Raw genomic sequence first — 23,746 nt, forward strand, 5'->3', positions numbered from 1 at the left:
GTTGCATTTGAACCAGAATTTTTTATAACACTGTATATGCAGAAGAACAACACTTCTGAAAATAGGAAAAAAGTAATCCACTAGCTTTTTTCATCTTGTTCAAAAATGTTAAGATAAGAAGATTTCGCTGAACAACAGTCAATACAGCCTTCTATTTGGAAAATGTTTATGAAAATGGAGGTACTGCTATATAAATATACTTCTCACCCCCCACCCCCACACACATACTGAGTAATAACTGGTAGGTGCTGTAATTTCAAAGATTAGCAGACATGCAAGATATACGATGTGAAACAACTAAGAACAAAGTCAACCAAATCCTGTGCATCATGCCCTTATAATCACTAGATTTGGATTCTAATGAGCCAAGAAGGGAAGTGAATTTCAAAGACATGGGCCCTTGGAGAGGGAGCGTGTGCCCAGCACACTGTCATGAAGTGTTGAAATGCAGTGTCTGAAAGCAAGCATTTCCTAACTGATCTCCGCTGCCTTGGAATTGTATAAGGAGAGAGAGAAGGGTCTCTCAGCTAGAACTGGTCCCAAACAGTCTGAACAGGGCTTTCGGGTACTATTCAAGGTGTTGGTGATGGCCTTTAAAGAAAATCCCTGACTCAGTCCTAAAACTTATCAACGGGGTGGGATTTCCTGCCAGCTCTCTAGCCAACCATTGTCTGGAAGCAGAAGGCTTACCCTACTTCTTGCTGCCCAATCTCCTCCAACTGGAAGAAGAGATTATGCTGGGTGCAGGAGAAGAATCTGATTTTTGGGCTGGGAGGCAGTCTCTAGGTATGAAACTGTGACAGTGTGTACCCCTACGTCCATGCCTTTTAGAGGATCATGATAAAACTTGTACAAAGTATGAATTGTGAGGGATCATTTGAAAACTCATGACTTGCTGATCATTATTGTCTTGGTAAAATATGTGTGGCCACATAGTATGTAAAGTTATAAGATTCCACTGTGAGATATTACATGTTCCAGCATGTTCTGAAGGGCAGTCACAAACCACTTCCCCAGAAACAAAAGGCTAGCCAACGCCTCAGCCAGGTGTCCACGAGATCAAATGGACCATCACCTGATATAAGTGGCCACTCTTTAGCATGAGAGAAGCTGTGGGCAAAGAATCTGCATTTTGACAAAGAAGCAACTTGAGGTTCCTGTCCACACAGAGTTTCTGTCTCCTGAACCTCAGCTGGAGAGGATTCTTGCACAAGAGAAATAACTACAAGATGAGAGAGCAAATGCCCCAAATCATCTCTTCCTTTCTCTCTACCAATGGCATCCCCAACACCTGAAGAACAAAGGAGCAGCATTGGACTGGGGAGGTATCCTGACTGAAAGATTCAGCCACTAAGACAGGAGGAACTTGTGATGAGAGAGACCTTGGCTTTGAAGTCATTTAGCTTGTTAAGTTAGGTATTAGTTGTGTTTTACTTTTTATTTCTTTGTAACCAATTCTGACTTTTATGCCTCATTACCTGTAATCACTTAAAATCTATCTTTCTGTAAATCTATCTTTCTGTAAAACAGTTAATAAATCTGTTTTATCTAAACCAGTGTGGTTGGACTGAAGTGTTTGGGAAACTTCATTTGGGATAACAGGATTCATGCATATCATTTTCTTTTCATGAAATTACTGACTTTATATGAGCTTGTATTGTCCAAGATGCACATTTCTGGGGGAAAGTCTGGGACTAGGAGTTTTCTGGTGTTTCCCTGCAGTGTCATTGATGAGTGGCTGGCTATAGCACTCATACAGTATAACTTGGAGTAATTTACATGCTAGAACTGTGTGTGAGCAGACCAGCAGTGGTTACTCTCCCGGCAAAGCAATGGAAAAGGTACCCCAGATTGGAGAATTGAGGGGACACAGCTGTCCAACGGTCCAGATTGTATCCTCCGTAATGTCACAGAAACTGTATACAAGAATTGGTCAGAACACAAAGATAAGTAGGAGCCCTGACCAATGTTACCTCTAATTTTTTCCATCCATGTGTGGAATAAATTTTATTATGTGCACCGAGGTACTGTACGCCACGACTAGAAACGAAAAAACCTAGATATAATATATATATTTTAAAAGTTACCATAGAGATAATCACTCCAGCCAGGAAAGGTTAGGCATTTTAGAAGTCACTATTCAAATAATTCAATTTATGTGTAAGAGAAATAAAAATTATGAAATGCATAGACCAGTCAAAAAACTAAAATAACACACTTTGAAAGACTAAAATTACAGAGAATATATGTGCATTGCAGGAAGTACCAAGAAGTAAACAACAATAACACAAGTATGTGTTGGGAGGGGTGTGTGTAGAGACACACAAACTGCATGCGTGCATGAGTGTGAATGAGAAAGGAGAGAGAGAGAGACAGAGACAGACAGAGATTGTATGTGCTGGGGAAGACTCTGAGAGACCGTGCGCTCTCTCTTTAAGGTAAAGGCACTCACTCACCACCTGGAACAGCATTCAGACCTCAGACCCTCCAGGCTGTCCCCTCTCCCCTGCTGGAGTACAGGGGCAGGGGGACACCCTGACATCAGTATCCCCTTCCCCCTTCCCCTCCCCACCCGCTCTGCACAGCCAGCAGGAGCGTCTCAGGAGCAGCCGGGGCTCCAAGGCCGAGGGCAGGAGCAACATGAAGCAGCGGGAGGAGGGGCACCTGAATACATGCTGCCAGCTGGATGCTAGCGGCTCTGCTAATCAACTGCACGGCACTTCAATCAGTCCTGGGTGGTAAGAGTTTGGAACAAATATGATTTAGTTGGGGATTGGTCCTGCTTTGAGCAGGGGCTTGGACTAGATGACCTCCTGGGGTCCCTTCCAACCCTGAGATTCTATGATTCTATGACAAGTAGTTACCCAAGAGGGGAGCTCCTACCAGAGAGTGTAACTCAAAATACAAATGAAATATACATTATTCTAAAACTAGATTGTGCTTACATACTCACAACGAACTCATGCCCTACTATGGTAATCCCTTTGAGGACACGCTTCAAGTTTCAGTTTGTAGCGCTTCTGACACATCCTGAAAACAGGGGGCAGCATTTGCCTGCTCACTTTATTAGTCGTTTCTTATATTGCCCAGTGCTCAAAAGCCACTATCTGGATGAGAGCTCTATTATTACAGGTGTGGCACACAGGAAGAGACAGCCTCTGCCTTCGAGACTATACAAACTAAAAGGCCAAGACATACCAAGGGTAGCGGGATATACAAACAAGCAAAGTGATCAGGGAATGATTGACTAGCATCCTGTTTGCTTCACAGTGTTTTGCAGAAGAGGGGCTTGTTTTTGTTCTTATTTTTTTTAAATATACCTTGTCCTCAGTTGCTCCTCTACTTACCCATTGTTAATTTCAGATGTGTATTAACATGTAAGCTATCCCGATCTGCTGTTCTAGCTTACCTTCTGCCCTGTGTTGGCCCATTCTCAATAATTAGCCAGGGTTGCTTCACTATCTGTTGTGCTTCTGCCTTCCTACTCCCCAAGTATCCTACTACACACACATACTTACTAGCTAAGGCCTTTTGCTGGGAGAAAAAAAATAAACCAAAGTGGTAGTCAATCACAAAAGCCCTCAACAATTGTCCAGAATCTAAAGTCTCTGGAGGCCACCATGTGACATGGGGTGGGCTGATTCCCATCCTTACACATTCTCATCTGCCCCCAGCACACACAGTCTGTGGCTCTAGGCACTTCTTTTGTTCTGCCTGGAGTAGATATCTCCATCTGAAGGGAGAAGGAATAAATTCTTAACCATAATCATGCAGGTTCCTGGAGCTGGGACCCTCCAACCTCTAAAATATTCTGAAATCCACAAAGACAATCTGAATCTAGAGACATCTGCATGGAGGGAAAACACCTCTGTGCTCCAGCCTAGATGTCCTCAATAGCATCACAGGTCTCGCAGGTGCTCCCTGGCCCCTGTCCAACTCCAAAGATAGTTGAAAGAAGAGCTGTGACCCTTCGGAACAAATGACAACGTCAGCATTAAATCCCAAAACTATTTCCCACCGATTTGCCAGGCAACATTGTTGCACAGGGCAGCTCTTCTCAGCCTCACTATATCCCTCCCTCCAACACATTTTGGGCCATGGCTCTTAAATACTAATAACCTAGGGTAAAGGAAACAGGTAAATTATCTTCCACAAGGTAGAGCTTTAATATAGTCATACTGATGTAGGTAAGTGTTAAGAGCAGAATTGTTGTAATAAACAAGCAAATTTACTTTAATCCCAGTGGTACACATTGGGATTCTTTCTCCCCCTGTCTCCATGAAAAGAGAAAGCAAGGCTTTTATAAAAAAAGAAAAAGCTACAAATTTAATAACATATTAATTAAGCAATAAGTCATGATAGGCAGTATATTTCTGGGCAATTACTGCACAGTATTATGAGACTTGGAGTCAAAGGCCAAATGAGAAACCACCAGAGAAGTACAATAATCCCATTTCCCTAGAAATTAACTGCCTGGAGTGTTTTATAATGTTATGGTTGAAGGTGAGTTTAAAAAAAACTAAAAAAGAGACTAGTGCATTCATTTAGTGGGCATGTGTCAGTTTATTCACACACAGATCAAAAAGATCCATTTCTACTCAAAATTTCTGAACCTATTTTGCATTTTCTCAGTAGAAGCAAATGAGAAAGAAAACAGTTATATTACATGCATGCATAAAAGCGTGTCCCTATTCCTGCTAAATTGTAGCAGGCCAACTGTATTAATACATACAGCAGGGGGCAGCAAGATCCTTCCCCAGAGCTTTGTTTCAGCTCTAAATACCCTCCACATTCTGAGGGCCTATCTTTTCATATCCTTGAAAATGGCTTTTTTTAAATCCATCTAGCAGACTAGATGTATCTGTCAGTCTCTTCATTATGGGCTATCAGAGAGGCTTAATCTGTTGGCTCCAGCACAGATATGATTGACAGGATGAAGGGAAGTCATGCTTGGTGGATCTCAGGCGGAGGGAAATATATCGTTTACTGGCCAAGCCGAAAAACACCAGAATGCATAATAGGATAGGATTTGGTATGGCAGTTATTACAGAATTCTTGGGGCCTATTTTTTTTTCAAAGGTCTTTCTTAAGGTCTCCGTGTATCTTTGCATAAACTGTTCCACTTTGGTGCTTTGAAAATCAAAGAAGAGCTTTAAAGTATATGACAACTGTTAAAATTAATAATTAAGAGTTAAACAATGAAATTAATTCCTCTCGTGGTGCAGGAGCAGAAACAAACACCTTTAAAATTTAATCCTATTTATTTTCATCCTTATGGCTTCAAGGGTTCATTCACCCTTATGAATTGATTTTTCAATCTCAAATTTTAAAAAAGAACATTAAAATTTATCAGAATGGGCTTCAAGAAGAATAAAGGGGGACATGAAGCAACACAAAATAACCTCCTCAAAAAGCTGACCTGCAGTCCCTCATGCATCAGGTACTTCAGACAATATTTATTTGCATTGGATTTAGAAGCTGCAAGAATGTAAATGTAAAAATTATTAACATATTACAAAATTGGTATGCTAAATAGTATTAGGTATTTTTGGGATAAGACAAACTAAATGTCTCTGTATGACTACAGTGGACATCTACTGCATGAAAGTAAAGCTGTACGAATAAAATTTTAAACACAGTTCTGGAAGTGATTAATTTATTTACCTGCTGCAAAGAGCATGACCGCTAGTGGTCTGTAGAACCGCCTCCGAGACCCCACACAGATAGAGATCAAACCAATCAGGAAAGCTATGAGAATGATGGTAGCACCGCCCAAAAGCAAAGCGAGAGTCGCTATCTGCCAGTCTAGAAAGAGAAAGAAATAAAAACAATTGCAGCAAAACAACAAACACTTGCCCTACAGAGGAAAAGGAGAACTATAAAGGACAGGTACAGAACATATCAGGACCTGAGGAAACTCACAACCATTTTTTTTTTAAATGAGTACAAATCCTTCAGGAGTTTTTAAATGCTTCATATGATAGATGCAAGTTAAAAGGCAAATCCTGCAATCCTTTCTCAAGATTCAACTGGGGGTTTTGCCTGAGTAACAACTGCTGGAGTTGAGTCTTTGGCTTTCTCCAGTTTAGGGAGAAAGGACAAGGTTAGGTCAGGATTAGTTAACATGTGTTAGCTTAGTCCAATCTAAATCACAGCTTTCCCCTAATGTAGAATAAAGGTTAATACGAGGGTTGTCAATTAATGCGATTAACTAAAACAAAATCACAATTAAAAAAATAATTATAATTAATCGCAGTTTTAATCACATTGTTAAACAACAGAATACCAATTGAAATTTATTAATTTTGATGTTTTTCTACATTTTCAAATATATTGATTTCAATTACAACACAGAATACAAAGTGTACAGTGCTCGTTTTATATTATATTTATTACAAATATTGGCACTGTAAAGATGATAAAAGACACAATATTTTTCAATTCACCTCATACAAGTACTCTAGTGCAATCTCTTTATCGTGAAAGTGCAACTTACAAATGTAGATTTTTTTGGTTACATAAATGCACTCAAAAACAAAACAATGCAAAACTTTAGAGCCTACAAGACCACTCAGTCCTACTTCTCGTTCAGCCAATCACTAAGAAAAAGAAGTTTCTTTATATTTACGAGAGATAATGCTGCCCACTTATTATTTACAATGTCACCAGAAAGTAAGAACAGGCATTTGCATGACACTTTTGTAGCTGTCATTGCAAGGTATTTATGTGCCAGATATGCTAAACATTCGTATGCCCCTTCATGCTTCGGACACCATTCCAGGGGACATGCTTTCATGCTGATGATGCTTGTTAAAAAAATAATGCATTAATTAAATTTGTGACTGAACTCCTTGGGGGAGAAATGTATGTCTCCAGCTCTATTTTACCCACATTCTGCCATATATTTCATGTTATAGCAGTCTCGGATGATGATTCAGCACGTGTTCATTTTAAGAACACTTTCACTGCAGATTTGACAAAACGCAAAGACGGTACCAATGTCAGATTTCTAAAGATAGCTACAGCACTTGACCCAAGGTTTAAGAATCTGAAGCCCAGTGATAATTCACAAACATCTCAGCAGTCTGGAATCATGCATTTCTGTACACTGCAAAATCCACCCCTGTGCGGAGGGCAAGGCAATCCTAATTTGAAGGTTTAATCTAAAATTGAGGGGGCCTTGTGCTGACCATCTGCAAAGAAGCAGATTTCAACCTTAGTCCCACTGCAACAATACAGATCAAGCAAGAGGATCATAGCAACAACTCCAGTCATTCAGAACTAGAAGAGAGATAATCACCAACACAAATCCCTACAATGAGTTAGTGGGACAGAAAGAGCTATGGAAACTTTGGCTCTCTCACTCCTTGGCACATCTAGTGCTGATATTTCAGTTGGAATAGAAAAGCAAAGTGTATGACTGGTACAAAGTTAATAAAGAACTGATTTAGGACCTCATTCTCAGCATGGATTTAGAGATCAAACTTTACCAGAATAAGATCAAATCAAGAAGAATAAATTGCCCAGAACCCTTAACTTTTTTTTTAAAAGGCAAGCAAGCAAAATGTGTTCAAAATTAAGCACATTTGGGTTTCAACAATTAGTTAGAAGGACACCTACAGTATGAATGAAAGAAACTAAGAGTGTAAATACATATTACATAAAAACAATATATACATAGTACACAACCGATTCAAACCCATAAAGTAGACACTCTGCAATAACCTGAAGAGGGACTTACCACCTGCATGACTTAGCCCAGTAAATCACCAGTAAGTCATGTAGGAGTGGAGCATCTCTTCGCTAATGGGTCTTCGCCAGTGTAACTATATAGATGCAGTCACATTAGAGAAATCTGCAGCAATGAAGACAGGTTCTCGGTGACGGAGGTTCATATATTGGACTGCCTATGGATCTGGGAACCAGGAACTCTTCAAGTCTCCTACCCTGACTCAGTATGCAGTTAAAGAAGTTATTTACTCTCTCTCTCTCTCTCTCTCTCTCTCTCTGTGTTTTACTATTAGTAAAATGGAAATACTGTCTTATCTACCTACAGGAGTGTTACAAGGACTGACTGATTAATGCTGATATGACAAAGAAAATTGTAAATTATTATAATTTTTGTTAAATGATTATTGTTACTGATGTATAAGACACTCTCCCAGTAACAGAGTACTGTACAAAACGAATATATAAACATAGTAACACTACAGATATCAAATGGAGGAGCATCCCACCAGCATGGAACCACATCAGAGAAAACCCTACACTTAAAAATTGCACAGGTACAAAGACAAGACATGTAATTCCTCTAGCCCAGAAAGTAAAGCTCACCCAAGAGTGCAAGTATAAACCAAATTGCATACATATGGAGAAGCTAGGGAATGGAAATTTTAAATGCTTACAAATAATAAGAGATTACATGTTTGTGACGAAGCAGGACTGTTCTTAATGTTTCCTCTGAATATTGTGGGGGTGCCTCAGTTTCCCCTATGCAGTTCTTAAGTATCTAGGTGGTGGGATAAGGATGTATTTTCACTGCAGAGCCCTAGAGGACAGGTGTGTGCAGGGGTCTGGACACAGAGAATGGCCAACACCCTGTTTCCTGGCGACTGATGGCCTGGCCCTTCCCCCCTTGCAAGATGAGAGCTAAAGGGTTGAAGACAAAGAGAACAGGTGACCTCCTGGCCCGGGAAAGGGACAAAGCCCAGAGGAAGAGGCACTGGAGAGAGTCAGTTTGGGGCTGGCTGGGGACATGGAGTGAAGTGCAGACTTGGTTGTCTGGCTCACTGCCCCCCCAAAATGGACCCAGCTGAGGGGTCCTGTTCTCTGCACCTACAAGCTGTTTTAGACCATGTTCCTGTCGTCTAATAAACCTTCCGTTTTACTGGCTGGCTGAGAGTCACGTCTGACTGCGAAGTTGGGGTGCAGAACCCTCTGGCTTCTCCAGGACCCCACCTGGGTGGACTCGCTGTGGGAAGCACACGGAGGGGCAGAGGATGCTCCGAGGTCAGACCCAAGAAGGTGGAAGTTGTGTGAGATGTGTGTCCTGAAGACAGTCTGCTCACAGAAAGGAGACTTCCCCAGAGTCCTGCCTGGCTTCGTAGGGAGCAGTTCCAGAGCATTGCCCGGGGACTCCGTGACAATGTTATCTTCAGGATGATCAGAAGCCAGAATGTCTCCTTAAATAAAGATGTGTGACACTGGAGCTACAAGGTGATGAAAAAATTAAGAATGCTACTGCTTTCCAAAGGGATTGCAAATGGGTAATAGATGAGGCAGGAAGACCAATCAAGTGGTAACAATAGTCCAAGTCCAAGATGAGAACTTGGGCTAACATCTTAGCCACCAGTTCAGACACATTATGGATTTTGGAAAGGTTAAAAACAACGATACCACCATGTTTCATTACTGATGTGGGTGTAAGCAGACAAATCAATGTTGACAAACACCCATTTTCCAAACTAAGAGATTTGGACTAGTCAAGGGGAATGGACTTCCGGGACATGGGGACTGAGAATGTGATGTTGACAATCAGCTCAGAACAGCAGAACTTCAATTTTGTCTATTCATTCCCAAATATTAATTGAGGGACAGTTATTTTAACTACAGGCAGAATTCTGGACTCAAATGTATTGGGGAGAGGTGGAGATTTCCAACAGGGACTGCCTCTTTTGTATCTTGGTTCATAAAGTCTCCACTCACAGGGCCATATAGTAACATCAGTTTTTAAGCAGAACTCCCGACTGGACTCAATAGGGAGTTCTGTTTAAAAACTGATGACACAATATGAAACACAGTCAAATGTTATGTAGTGCACAAAATAATTTTGGGTTGAGATTTGCATAGATGACCAAACGAGAGTGATGCATCAAAATCCCCTTAGAAAAAATCTCAATCCTCAAGTTTTGAAGGCTATTGCAGCTAGTGATAAAGGAGAGCTTAAATGGGACTTAAGTGAACATGGGCCTTCAGAGCTCTCTGTACAGAGGGAAATTTCATCCTACATGCATAATAATATTTTTAAAAGGAATATGCAGACTGTTGGACCGCTTTTATACAGAAAAACAAAAATGGGAATAGATGCCTTTAAAAATGAGAGTTTTATGTAATAAATATATGTTCCGTTTTATAAGGAACTCTTTTTTTATACTACATGTATCTACGGAATTGCAGTGAAATAATTTATAATAAATGGTAACAAAGCAAGAACATCAGTTAACAGCAAGATTTCTTCTCTCTGTTTCTTCTATCTATATCACTAGTACTTAAGAGTTGATGTCACATGAATGCATTACCAGTACAAAATAAAATAGTATAAAATTGCTTCTTTTTAAGCTTAACTATTTCATACCATTTATATATACATGAAATGATTAAGAGTGATGACTCCCTGTATTACACTACAAAGTCTATTTTAGAGACATGCAAAATTTGCTTCCTCAAAGACTTAAAACCCAATCATGCAAACAAGCACAGGAGTTACTTTATATATGTGAGTAGTTCCTTAAATTCAGTGTGATTGCTCACATGTATAAAGTGATGGATGTGACTGAAAGTTTGAAAATTGAGGCCTTATTGACCAGTATTAGTTGTATTGGTTCTGAAACATAATCCACGTACATTGTAATAGTACAGTACATCACAGCAAGATACACAACATTACACATCAACGAACAGAGCAAGACTTTGGTGACTACAACAAAGTTGTTAGAAATTGTGCTAATTTTTTCATTATGCCTAAATGGTAGATATCTTATATAATTTGGGATTTAAAAGAATGTTCTCCTTAAATTTGAACCCAAATGTAGATACTTAGATTTTGAAAGAATAGCTTTTTAAAAACCTAAACCCACCTGAAATATTTCCAGGGTATTTTTAACACTTAAAAGAAAACAGTTATTTTCACTCATAAAGTGTTTGCAACCCAAATATTGCAACACCCAGAACCTGAAATTGGTCATGAACAAAAGTGAAACTGAATTAACTGATTTTCATTGGACAAGCTGAGAGAAATGAAAAAAGAAAAGTAAATTAGGTTTTAAAATTCTTTCAGTTTTGAAAATCTAAGTTGCTGTTAGTAACAAGTACAGAATTATTACATTAAATGTGTCCTTTAATTCCCACCTGCTTGATCACAATTAACATACCTAGTATATAATTATACATTCCTCATGAAATGCCTCTGGGATAGATATACTAAGCAGGGGGACTACAACTGCCATCAGCCCTCTTCCCACTGCATATCTCCTTTCCCCTGGCCAGGGAATGGGAATGGTGCTGAACCAGGAAACGGCTGGACTCTGTTTGGAAGTGGCAGCTACATGGCCACTGAGGTCAGGGAAGCTGAAGCAGAAGTTGCATGGCTAGCCAGAAGCTGCACAGAAGCTAGATGCAGAGAGGAATCCCCAGGGACTGTACACAGAGCCACCTGTGTCCAGGCTGGGATGCTGGACGATAAAGCCAGGTGTAGGTCTGCATGGTACTTATGGGGGAGAAGCAACAGCTGGGCAGAGAACCAGTCCAGAGAGGCCCCCATAAGATACAGTAACTGAGCCTGGCCTAGAACCCTGCAAGCTTCTATGCGCTCAAATAAAGACTGGACTGGAAAGGGCACCTCAGGCACTAGGCATGAGGAGCCCTGTCTCTCGATTTGACTGCCCCAGAGGCCCAAACAGGAACTTCCATTGCTCACTAGAACTGTAATTGTTTAAGGGCTTGTCTACACTACTGCTTAAGGTGATGTAACTTATGTCACTCAGGGGGGTGAAAAGCTACCCTCTGAGCGATGCAAGTTACATCACCCTAAGCACTGTCCACACCAGCGCTAAGTGGGCAGGAGACACTCTCTCACCGACATAACTTCCTCCTCTGGTTGAGGTGGAGTAATTATGCTGACAGGAGAGCGCTCTCCTGTTGACATATCACATCTTCAGCAGAAGCAGTGCTGATGCACCAATGTAGCATAGTAGCTTAGACTAGCCCCCAGGCTGTGTTCCTCAGCTATCTGCAACCCCTCCCTTTCCTGCCAGTCCTAGTACTTACTGGGACCCGCCAGGGCTAGCACCTGCAAGGCCTAACTACTGAAGCACCAACAGAGCTTGCCCCCAAGTTGTGGTGCACTTGCACGCTGCGTTTGGTGTACTGAGCAGCCCCAATAATTACACTTCTTTCAATGCACAGCTACCCATGTATTTGAAAATCTAGATGTAGATTTGTGCCCTTAAGGGGACACACTATACATGCCATAGGAAACAATCACCCCTACGCTGATCCTGGTGGGTGTTGTTATAACAAAGATTTAGTAATAATTTTATTATTTTAGGGGTATCACAAAATTTGCAAAGTATATATGATTTTTAACCGGAACAATTTCATACATATTTTCATTATCCAGAATATGCCATACAAAACAGAAAATGAGCCTTTAACATATAAATGCTCTTCTCAATTAAATAAAATAAAAATAAGTAGTCCTGGCCCCTTTTACATTAATCACTTACGTGCAACTCATATTTAAGTCTTTGCCTTTTCCTAGCTGAGCATAGCTTCAGTTTCATATCTATTTAGAAATTCTGCCAGTTTCTAAGCTATTTATAAGCACGGTGTTAATTCGACCTTGAAAAGTATCACTCTCCACCCTGCTACCCAGTAAAGTGAAGTGAACCTAAGCAGTCAGCTTAAGTTCTTCATTCTTAATTAAAAATAGTTTTATCTGCTCAATTTCTTTGCCAAAATAATACTTCAGTTTTAGGATAATATCAGCAGAAGTCATAAAAGAAGGATAAAATGTCTCAAATTGCCGAGAATAAAAAAATGTATTTCCTTTTAATAAAGAGGTCATTCATTGTAAATATGTGAAAGAGCCATGCAAATGTTGTGTGTTTCAGTTCTTCAATGTTTTGGGGAATTCCTGAAAAAGAAAATATTTTTCTATCCACAGAACTCTGAATTGAATGTGGTTGTGAAAATACATAATATACTGAATGTTAACATACAGTAGCTCTTTCATATACTGTAAATAAACTTAGTTAATCTCTTTTGGAAAATAGGATGAAGCCAAGGATGGGTCCTTTGATTTGTACAAAAGTTCTCCATTGAGCCCTCTGCTTGTAAGGAATGAAATAAGAGAAATTATTTGTGTCATTGTGACAGTGTTTCTTTCTTCCAATGCTGAACAAGAAGAAACTTTATTAGAATAAGGAAAATAGTATTTTCTCTAACACTATTCTCTGAGCTTCTCAGTCCTAGAACTTATACCTAGGACACATCCCAGCCTCCTCCTGTTTAGCATCCTGCTACAGATTTAAAGTAACAGCACACATCCTCAGAGTTTGTAATACAGAATTTAGATCAAAGAATGATGAACCTGAAAAAATGTGCTAAGTGAAATGAAGAAAAACTATTGACACTCCTACACCAGATGCAAAAGAAATTAAGTATAGCCCACTGAGTGTGAGAGCAAGTAACCAATAAAGCAAATAAGATGAGACATTTCTAATTACTTTAAAATGTCAAGCGATTTGTGCAATTATAAATAGCTATATACCTCTCCTTTTGCTACATTTACAAACCTCCAAAAACAAATTAACCATAAAGAAACAAATCATCATTAAAGCAAAACAAAGTAGAGTATCCTTTCTAAAAAGTTATCTGACCAGCAAACTTGTCATCTCTTTTCTTAAGATTATCCATATGCAAAGACTAACATGCTAGGCCTGATTCTCTTCTCATACCCAAGTAAATTAGGAGTAACTCCATTGAAGTCAGTGGAGTTATTGGTGGAAAAGGAATATCATGACCACCACAAAGCTCTTGTGATGAAATTACTCCACCCACATAGACACCAAGTATCTGGGCTCTGCATGAGTGGCACACAGTACATGCAAAGAATTTCTTGGAAAGGTTATTTGGACTCTCTGCAGGCAGAGTGCAGAGCTGTTAGCAACGTGAAATCCACTTCCATCCTTTCCATCCCCACCAAGCCAGGGCCAGGCCATGGGTCTGCTATGCAGTCCATCTCCCCAGCTATGAGCACAGAATACTGGGGTCATCAAGATCAAAATAAAGATGGATCTGCAGCATCTCTCCTTATGGCTCTCGTCACACAGATCCTTTGCACATCTTGCAGAGGTTCACAGACACCCCCGTGAAGTCACTCCATCAGCAAACCTCCATAGCAGTCCCTTACACAAGCACTCCATACTACTATAGGTGACTTTTCTGTGCTATTTACTTGCTTATATTGTTCCCATCATCATGCATCACTGGTGCTGCCCCTTTTGATCTTTGTATGTTGTAGCAGATTCTTAGGCACTTGGGAATATTTTACCTAAGGCCAATCCTGCCTACATGAAGCCATTGTCTGTGAACCTGCACTATTGTGGCTGTATAAACAGTTTTCTTAGGGTTGAATACAAATACTTTGTTGAGTCATTGCTCTGTTTGTGACATGAAACTGAATTTTGGCACTCAGTACAGCTATCTAAGTCTACAAATGCACTGAAAGCAGCCATTCATGGGAAAAGACAGAAGTATTTTTACAAACCAAATATCTAATACCACCAAGTTCTGCTGCTATCTTAGAACAAGAAAGATATCTGACCGGACACTATCAGGTCCCATTTTCAACAAGACTTTCCAGTCGAAAACCAGGCACTAGGCCACCCAATCTTTAACACCATCAGAAAGACTGTCAAACTAGGGGGTTTTTCCTTGCAAGATTCTCTCCAGCTAAAGGGAAAGAGAATAAGGAATGTTGTTAAAATAAAAGGTCTTATTTTACATTCCAAATGCTTTAATGGGTTTTCCTTATTCATTTCTGTATCTTTAGTAAAACTTTTAAAAGAATTTTAATGGTTTGTTTGCCACAATGCCAAGGTCTCTGCATGCCAAACCCTGGACCATATTTAACATGTTTAATGTTTGACAGTGACTGGGTTACATTAACACTTTTTGCCCATTTATTCCATCTAAATTAATACAACACTGCCCCACATAGGCAGCACCCTGTGTTTATCCGAAATGGCACTGTAATCAGTGGGGGTTTGTGCAAAGATCCATTTGCACAAAGCAGCTTGCAGGACCAGGGCCTAAGACAAGAGGAGTTTCACATAACTCAAACAGAATTTGCAGTACAATTTTCAAGAGCACCTAGATGACTTAGGAGCCTAAGTCCCACTGATTTTCAATTAGACTTAGGATATGTCTACACTGCAGTCAATGGGTGTGATTGCTGCTTGTTAGGGCAGAGGGATAGCTCAGTGGTTTGAGCATTGGCCTGCTAAACCCAGGGTTGTGAGTTCAATCCTTAAGGGGGCCATTTAGGGATGTGGGGCAAAAATTGGGGATTGTGCCTGCTTTGAGCAGGGGGTTGGACTAGATGACCTCCTGAGGTCCCTTCCAACCCTGATATTCTATGATAAGGCGCTGTGCTGTATGTATCCAGCTAGCTCTAATCATTTACCCTTAGTCTTCATAGAAGAAAGATCAAATCTATCCCAAAGATATTAGCATCTAGTAGTCTGTAAATAATACAGGTTTGCATGTTAAAAAAAAAAAGGAGGGGGGGGCACCAGGATGCATAAGTTTACAGATGTATGAACAACTTGAGATGTATCATGCACTTGATCATTTGGCCATTGATGTATTGCTTCCAAGCAAAGTAAAACTTAATTTTTATTTAATAAAAAAATCCCCCAAAACAACTGGATACAAAGTTTCCTTTTCAAGCCAGCTGCTCTCACTTTTCCAACCCCACTGAACACAAGCTTCTAAGACCTTGTGGGACTATTCTTTAAGTGATGAGGAAGAAAGTGTTTTCATCAGATGAAAGAAGATATACTTGATGTGAAATGCTTAACACTTTTTTTAAAAGGTGCTATACATCAGACATTACTTTAGCCAACCAATCTTCAGACTACAAGACAAGCACAGTATTACAGGAAATCATGTAATCTATAATTTATTCACCGTGTAATGTATGCCTGGGAATTTTCTGCACCAGATACATGACCTTGCGCTGAGATTCTTATAGAATGTTTACGGTGTTAAAAATAATTGCTGGGCATTCATTCCAATAACTACAGAAAGCTAGAAACCGTAGAATTACATGTGGCTAGTGCAGAGAAAAGGAGGGAGACAAAGACTGAAGACTACTTTTCAAGGTAAAAAGAATCTAATCTCTCCTTTTCTGAGCTCCTATATACACACCACTGCATTTGGCTTGTAATATTTCAACAACTAGAAATGGGGGCGGGGAAGATGAGAGAAATACACTTCACATTGCAGTATGAATGTCATTATTTGCCAGAATTATCATTATTTACCAGAATTACCAGAGTGCTTAAAGTGAACGGGCAATTTTTTTCCTAACATTTGTAAAACTCATTCCAATGTACCCTGTGGAAAAACTATTAGCACTTCAAAATCACGCAAAGAGCATTTTCCATCAAAATGATGGTCTTTATATTACTAATCTGGAGCAAGCAAAAAATGAATGTAGCAATACAACCTGACAGACCCTACTCACTCCTACTTGTTAGATTGGATCCTATGTGATCATCTTTGGCCAATGTTACAGTCCACTTGGTTCTAAATATAACTCTCATCAAATATTTAGCCACTTCTATTATCACTAGCTTTAAGAGCATAAGAGCATCTGGAACCAGATTTTTTTTTCTTTCAAATAAGCACACTTTAATAGAAGAATAAGCATTATCATTGTAAAAGTGATAATGCACAAAAGCAGTGGCAGTAATTTGAAGTAGGTTAGGAGAAACTTTATTGAAAATATTTTTCTTGCTTTAAAAAACACTGTTGGGTGTCTTTCTTTATTCGAACACATGCACACACACCCCATGTGTGTTTGCTTAGTGAGAGTATTGCTGGGTTCCATGTATATACTTCTCACTTAGGTGACCGGAGAACGTTTGCTTATGTCACACCAAAAGGCCTGAAACAGTGTGTTTCACGGTATGCTGTAGTGGGAACATGTGTAGCCTAGAAGAATGAGCATCGGATTTGCTGTGAAAAGGTCCTGAGCTCTAATCCTGGTTCTGTTAGCCAGATCTCGGTCTTGGACAAGTCACTTTGTCAGTTTTCCTACCCATAAAACAGGGAACATATTTACATCATGGGGCTGTTGGGATGATTAATTAGTTAGTGATTCTAATGCACTTCAAATATGTTTCAAGCACTATATAAATACTAATTATTAATTATTATTATTATTAACAGAACTTCATTGGTGGCAGGTTTGAAGTAAGTATTTTACTTTTGTGCTGAGTCCACGTAAACTGCCAATTTAAAAGAGGTGATCTTGTTGAAGGATGGATTAAATAACCCAACAGGCCCCTTAGCTCCAACCTGATCTATTGAATTACTATATGAGGATTAATGTTTCTCTGCCACTGACAGAAAAGAATGCTAAAAATGTTTGTATCCTTATAGGTCAGTATTATTCCTTTGAGGGGTGGGGGAAATGTGTATGTTCTGGAATTATGGAAATCTAAAGAAAAATCACTAAAAATCAATTTTCTCTCAAGGCAGAAAAGAGAAATTGTGTTTTATTTACTTTGGCATATAACTTTTTTTGGATGTACAAAAGTTTTCATGTTAGCAATGGGACTGAGTATTAATTTTCCATTCCTGTTTAACTACCTTTTTTTTTAGACTTAATAAAATTACATTTGTTCTGCTTATGCTACTTTATAGCAAGCCAGAAGAGGATACTGAAGTGACTGCCCATCTTGCTGCAAATATGTGTCAATACCTACTCACTTAACGCAAAGATCCATAGCTTCCAAGGACAAAGTCACTTTTGAGCTAGCAACTTTGCTTTGAAACAATTGATCAGGTTCAAAATAAGCATGCATGTGTCATCCAAGACTATTGACCATGTTAGTTCAGAAATTTTCACCTAGTGTATAATTTAGGTTAAACTCATGCAAGTGATCTGACACCAAACAAGGTCAGTTCTACTTTATTTTTTTAAGAACAGCTTACTACATTAGAATAGGATTTTAAGCATACATCTACAGTTAAATAATTTTTAATATGCACTATGTTCCAAGTTAAGGATGGATTATCATCTTATCTTCAATGACTTCTGAATACTAAATTTAAAGATCTATAAAGACCTTGTTGTATTTATTCCCTTGGGGTTGTTTTGTCTTTTAAACCTTCATGGAAAGTTGTAAAGAGTATAATTTTCTTAAAGGAAATTAAATGTGGCAAATATGTGTATTTAGGTGGTTTACTAAAAAGAATATATATGTGCCCTATAAACCAGAAAGGCTTTACACTTGTTAACTATATTCATAGAGAGTTTTATGTGCATTATTGATGCAATAAGCCATAATGCTCCCCAACGAACCATTTTGGTCTATGAAATACATGTGTCTATATTTAAACCAAAATACACAATGTTTACCTGCTATAAATGGTTCCTTCAGAACTGATCTATTTATCAGTTCATATTTATGTATTTTTGATTTGACAGACTATATTGGCTAAGGTCTACTGTTAAAAAAAAAGCCAAAAAACCCAAGTATCTCATGGTTCTGCAGAACAAGCTATTTAGACATACCATACCATTTTTATATAAGATGCATTTAATTATATAGAAAAGTCATGAAAAATTAAGTGTGCATGGTCAATAACCCCTATTTAAACATGGACTTCTTTTGCCTTAAACACATTACAATTTAAGAAGAGCCTAACCCACATCAGAATAATAATCTGCAAGAGTCTGTTTAAAAATAAAGCCAAAGAAAGCATCCAAATCCTGTAAATCCTTGGTGTTAGTCCCACATATTTAAAAATCAGAAGGATGAATTTTAAAAAAAAATTACAGGCATATTTGCACATAGGCAAAACTCTGCGTGTTAAGTTTTTGCCCCAGACAAAATTTGTATTCCAGCACAACTCCTAAAATACTAAATTGGCATAACCAACTCTTGCAATTGTATTGCAAGTCTTGTGATACTTTGTGACTTTTCCTTAAAGCCCCAGCTTCTGGAGATGTGTGATTAGGTAAGAATATCAACTTTCATTTGAAAACTAAATTAAGGTTCTAGCCCTCAGGGTTGCTGAGAAAAAATTGAAAACATCATCCAAGTGAACCCTAAAGACTCCAAAGCCAGGAGGCAAATACAAAGAACCCTAAAATGTATTTACACTTTGTAAAAATCTCATACTTTTTAAGCCAATCTCGTGATTTTGTTGGCCTGACTCATGATTTTTGAACACATAGGGCTGGCAATACTAGGAAGTATTCACAAAGCTCTAAGTATAACAATGCTAAGAAAGACATGGGGTGCTTGGTTAAAATTATTTAAAAAAAAATCCTCAAGAACAGATGTATACTGTATGCCAAGTGATGGAAGCACTGGCATGGATGAAAACAGGCAAAAGGGATTATTTTCAGCTACAGCCCATGCAATCACTCTCAGTAAATTCCTTGCTATAAACACAACAAAGTTGCTCTTTTGATAGCAGTTGGGAACCCTAAGTCTAGTTATGACAAAAGTTTCCAAACTCTACTGCTTAATATTCTTCGTGTAGTAAGAAATTGCACTTCAAATATTAAGCAAGAACACATGATGTCATGGAATATGGGTCTGATCTAACTCTCACTGAATTCAGCAGGAGCCTTTCCATTGACTTTAATGAGTTGTATCTGGCTCTAAAGAGAAGCGGGGCAGAAAGAACAGCTCAGTTTCTCATATTTCAGGTTCCCTTTGAGAATAGGATCATGTGCCAAACATGAGGAAAGTAAAGGTCTTGTTCTAGTCACCTCAAATAAAACAATCATTCACTTCTTCCCCAGTAGCTTGTGAAACCTGGCTCTCCTTAAAGGAAAATGAGCAAAGCTGTTTCAAAGAACTGGAATAGAATCGAACAGTCAAGAATTTTTGCAAGGGGTGGAGAAAAGGTCAGGCGAGGGCAGCAGATCTGTCCTAATTTTTAACATGCAGTGTCCAGCAAGACTGCATTTGACATCCTAACCCATCCCCCTTTCTCCACCCACCTGCCTCCCTCTGTCTTCCATAAAAATAGAAAAGGTAGATGACTGACAAAGCAATTAGAGACAGATTAACAACCCTCAAATGCTGCTTTGCACTGTCCAGCTTCTTTTAATTCTCCACATTCTTTTGTGCGGAAGGGGCAAACACACAGTGAAAGAAAAGGGGGAGATAAAGCCATCTGAAAAGTCTTTATGCAATCAAGGGGATATTATTTCAAGAGACAGAGAAGGGGCAAAGGATTCACGTTGCTAAGGAGACACTTCGAAGCTGACATTCCTACATAAATTTACATTTATACTGAAGAAAGAAAAGAAAGCTGTCCTCCAAAGTTTGTTTAAATTCCCTGGTAACTGAACCAAGATGACATTTTTGAGAGTAATTTTTGCATTACACAGTCTAAAACAAATAACACTAAACCCCACCAAATGTTACCCCAGACACTGACAATGAATAAAATAATTTAAGACAACCAACGAGGGGAATTCTGTAATATTGTTTTCAAGCAGAGCTTAGATTGGTTCTGAGAACTACAAAAAGATTTCAGAGAAACCAGGAAAAGAAGAAATCCATGCATTAAAAACATACAGTGCAAAACCAGGCAAACAGATGATGATTTCTTCCCTGCATGGTTACCAAAAATCTGAGGGCAAAGACTGACCCAAATGGATGCTTTTGCAGTTTTTTCTGTGCAGGTTTTGATTTAACTTGTAAATGTTTCCATTGGGACTCCAGAAGTTTTTGCAATGAAGCCTAGAAAAACCCATAAGAGAGCAGATTTTTTTAAATGAGTGAAATCTAAGAGGCAGCTTGTTTGTTTCATTCACAGACTGTTTCTGAGTATCCCAAGCAGTTTTTAAGTAGGAAAGGTGTCCCCGCTCCCCCCCATCCATGAACAAAAAGTTGAAGAAACACCAAGAAACCAAAACGAGAGAAGTGATAATAGGGCGAAAGGAGCATGAAAGGAGACAAAAGGCAGGGGTGAAAGTAAAATAAAAGACTTGCAGGTATGGGGGCCTGGCTCCGGGCGGAAGGGGTGGGGCTGGGGGTCAGCCTCCCCCAGACAGCCCTTCTACACTGCCCGGTCCGCGCCAGTCCATCTCTGGCGGTGATTTAAAGGGCGGAGCCCCAGGCCCTTTTAAATCGCCAGCCCCAGGGCAGCTCTCCACTTTGCCCCCGCCCCACGTTGGTGGCCCTTGGGGGGCAAAAGGGGCAGTGACAGCGCATTAACGTTGCTGCCCCTTTTACCCCTCTCCTGTCCGCGGCCCTGCAGGTAGGTAGCTTTCCTGGAAAAGGTTTCAGAGTGGTAGCCGTGTTAGTCTGTATCAGCAAAAAGAACGAGGAGTATTTGTGGCACCTTAGAGAACAACAAATGTATTTGGGCATAAGCTTTCATGCGCTAAAACCCACTTCATCGGATGCATGCAGTGGAAAATACAGTAGGAAGATATATAGCTATAAACAGATAGATAGATAGATAGATATACACACTGGGAAATGAAAAAATGGGTGTTGCCATACACACAATAAGAGAGTGATCACCTTAATTGATCACTCTCCTTACAGTGTGTATGGCAACACCCATTTTTTCATGTTCTCTGTGTATGTGTGTATATATCTATCTATCTTCCTACTGTATTTTCCACTGCATGCATCCGATGAAGTGGGTTGTAGCCCATGAAAGGTTATGCTCAAATAAATTTGTTCGTCTCTAAGGTGCCACAAGTACTCCTCATTCTTTTTCCTGGAAAAGACATACACTTTCTAAGAAGGGAAGCACATAACCAGGGGGGAAGAGAGGAGCAAAGGGAGGACAGAATCCAGAGGGTGTCTGCTCAGGACAAAGTAAAAAAAAAAAAAAAGTAAAACTATTTCTTGTAGGCTGATCTAGGGTGATCAGATGTCCTGATTTTATTGGGACAGTCCCAATATTTGGGGCTTTTTTCTTATATAGATGCCTATTACCCCCCATCCCCAGCCCGGTTTTACACACTTGCTATCTGGTCACCCTAGGCTGATCTGCAGATCACTGGGCTGGAAGCCACAACTTTACAGGCAGATCCTGCTGGTCACTTTGGAGGGGAGAAGTGATATAACCCTTGTTCTCCAATAATTGCTCCTTCTTTGGTGAACAACCACCACCGGTCAAAAACCAGAACTAACCAAAACTCAGGACCTTTTGGCATAACAAAGACAAATGCAGCCACCTAGCTGATTTACAGAAACTACCCGTTCTTAATCCGCTCCTGCCTCCCTGACCACAAAATAGAGAAAGGGCATGAGTGGTACATGGGAGCTCTCTGCACATATGCATTATTCACAGATATCACTTTCTATCCATTTGGAACTAGCGAGATGGATGGGGAGGAGGAGAGGTGCAGGACGGGGATGCAGCATGGCCGAGTGGAACCTGGGAGGCAGCGCTAAAGGAGAAGACAAGGGAGACTGGGACGCATCTCTAGAGGGAGGAGAGGGCTGGGACTGGGAGGCAGCAGAGAGGGAGACTGGGATGCAGCCGGGCTGTGGAGGGGGACTGGGATTCGGAGACAATGGTGGCAGATAGGCAGGCAGAGGAGGATAGAGTGCAGGGTGGAAGGACTGGGGTTGCAATGTGGTGCTAGGTCGGAGTGGCGTGGCTAGGATCTAATGGGTGGGAAAGCTGGGTATGGGTGGATATTCTGGACGGCTGCAGGGTGGGGTGCTGGATACGGGTCGATGGAGGGTGGGATGGCGAGGTCGGAGTGACTTGGGGTAGAGGTGCTGGCTGGGTACGGGGGGGCACGGGCGGCTGAAGGGGGGGATCGTGACGGGGAGCTGCCGGGGAGCGGGAAGGCAGGGACGCTGTAGCTCACCGCTGTGCAGGGTGGACTCGCAGAGCCAGCTGTCCAAGTTGCCGGGCTTGCGGCAGGACTCCCACAGGGACAGGTAATACTGGTGGTCGGCCGTGACCCAGGCCGGGCTCAGCACGGCTCCCAGATCCAGGCACAGCGACAGGAAGATGCACATCAGCCCCACCAGCTTGAGCGGGGTCAGCACCGACACGCGCACCTCCTCCATGCCGCTGCCGGCTGAAGCCATGGGGGCCGGGGCAGAGCCGCCGCCGCCGCCCGCTACACCGGCCCGGCAAGAGGGGGAGCCGCGCTGGTGAACTGCAGCCCGCGGCGGGGAGCGGGGCCGGGCGGGAGGCTGGACCCCTGCCCCGAGCCCTCCCCGGTCACCACGCGCAGCAGCGGCCGCGGCAGCAGCAGCTCCCGCCAGTCCCCCGGCTCTCTGAGCGCGCCCAGCCCCGCTCCCCGGCTCTGCCCAGCTCACTCCTCCCCTCCCCTCCCTCCCCTCCCCTCGTCTCGGGAAGGCGGGGGGGCGGCGGGGGAGCTTGCACCGGGGCCCCCCTCCGAGCCACGCACGTCACGCCCAGGGCTTCCTCCAGGGAGCGGGGGAAAGAAAGGCGGCGAGCCGCTTGGCCCTGCCCTGCTCTCCGGCACACGCTGGTCTCCCCAGCCAATTGTGGGGAGAGTCGCCCCAGCCTGTTCGCCTGGCTCCTGCGAGGGCCGTGGTGGTGGGGAAAGGGGCGGCTGTGCAGGGATGTTAACGCAGATTAACTCCCCCCCCCCCGCCTCCTGCGCCTGGTTCGCTACGATCCTCTCCCCCCGATAAAGTTTTTGGGAACTTTTAGCTCTTCTCCCCTTCCCCACCCTGGGCAGCCTCCCTGCTCACCCCTC

General features: G+C 41.2%; 1 protein-coding gene across 1 annotated transcript in view; it reads right to left on the reverse strand.

The window, feature by feature from the left end:
- TMEM47 (transmembrane protein 47) overlaps window positions 1-23,308 on the reverse strand; it is a 33,709-nt gene extending 10,401 nt beyond the window's left edge. The window contains exons 1-2 of the mRNA XM_073358061.1: window positions 22,880-23,308; window positions 5,665-5,805 (exon numbers count right to left, since the gene is read on the reverse strand). Coding sequence (XP_073214162.1) covers window positions 5,665-5,805; window positions 22,880-23,105 — 367 coding nt within the window. The 5' untranslated portion in view covers window positions 23,106-23,308. The remainder of the gene's footprint in view (window positions 1-5,664; window positions 5,806-22,879) is intronic.
- Between the last annotated feature and the right edge of the window lie 438 nt (window positions 23,309-23,746).

The sequence above is a fragment of the Lepidochelys kempii genome, chromosome 1, assembly GCF_965140265.1.
Source record: "Lepidochelys kempii isolate rLepKem1 chromosome 1, rLepKem1.hap2, whole genome shotgun sequence".
NCBI lineage: Eukaryota > Metazoa > Chordata > Testudines > Cheloniidae > Lepidochelys > Lepidochelys kempii.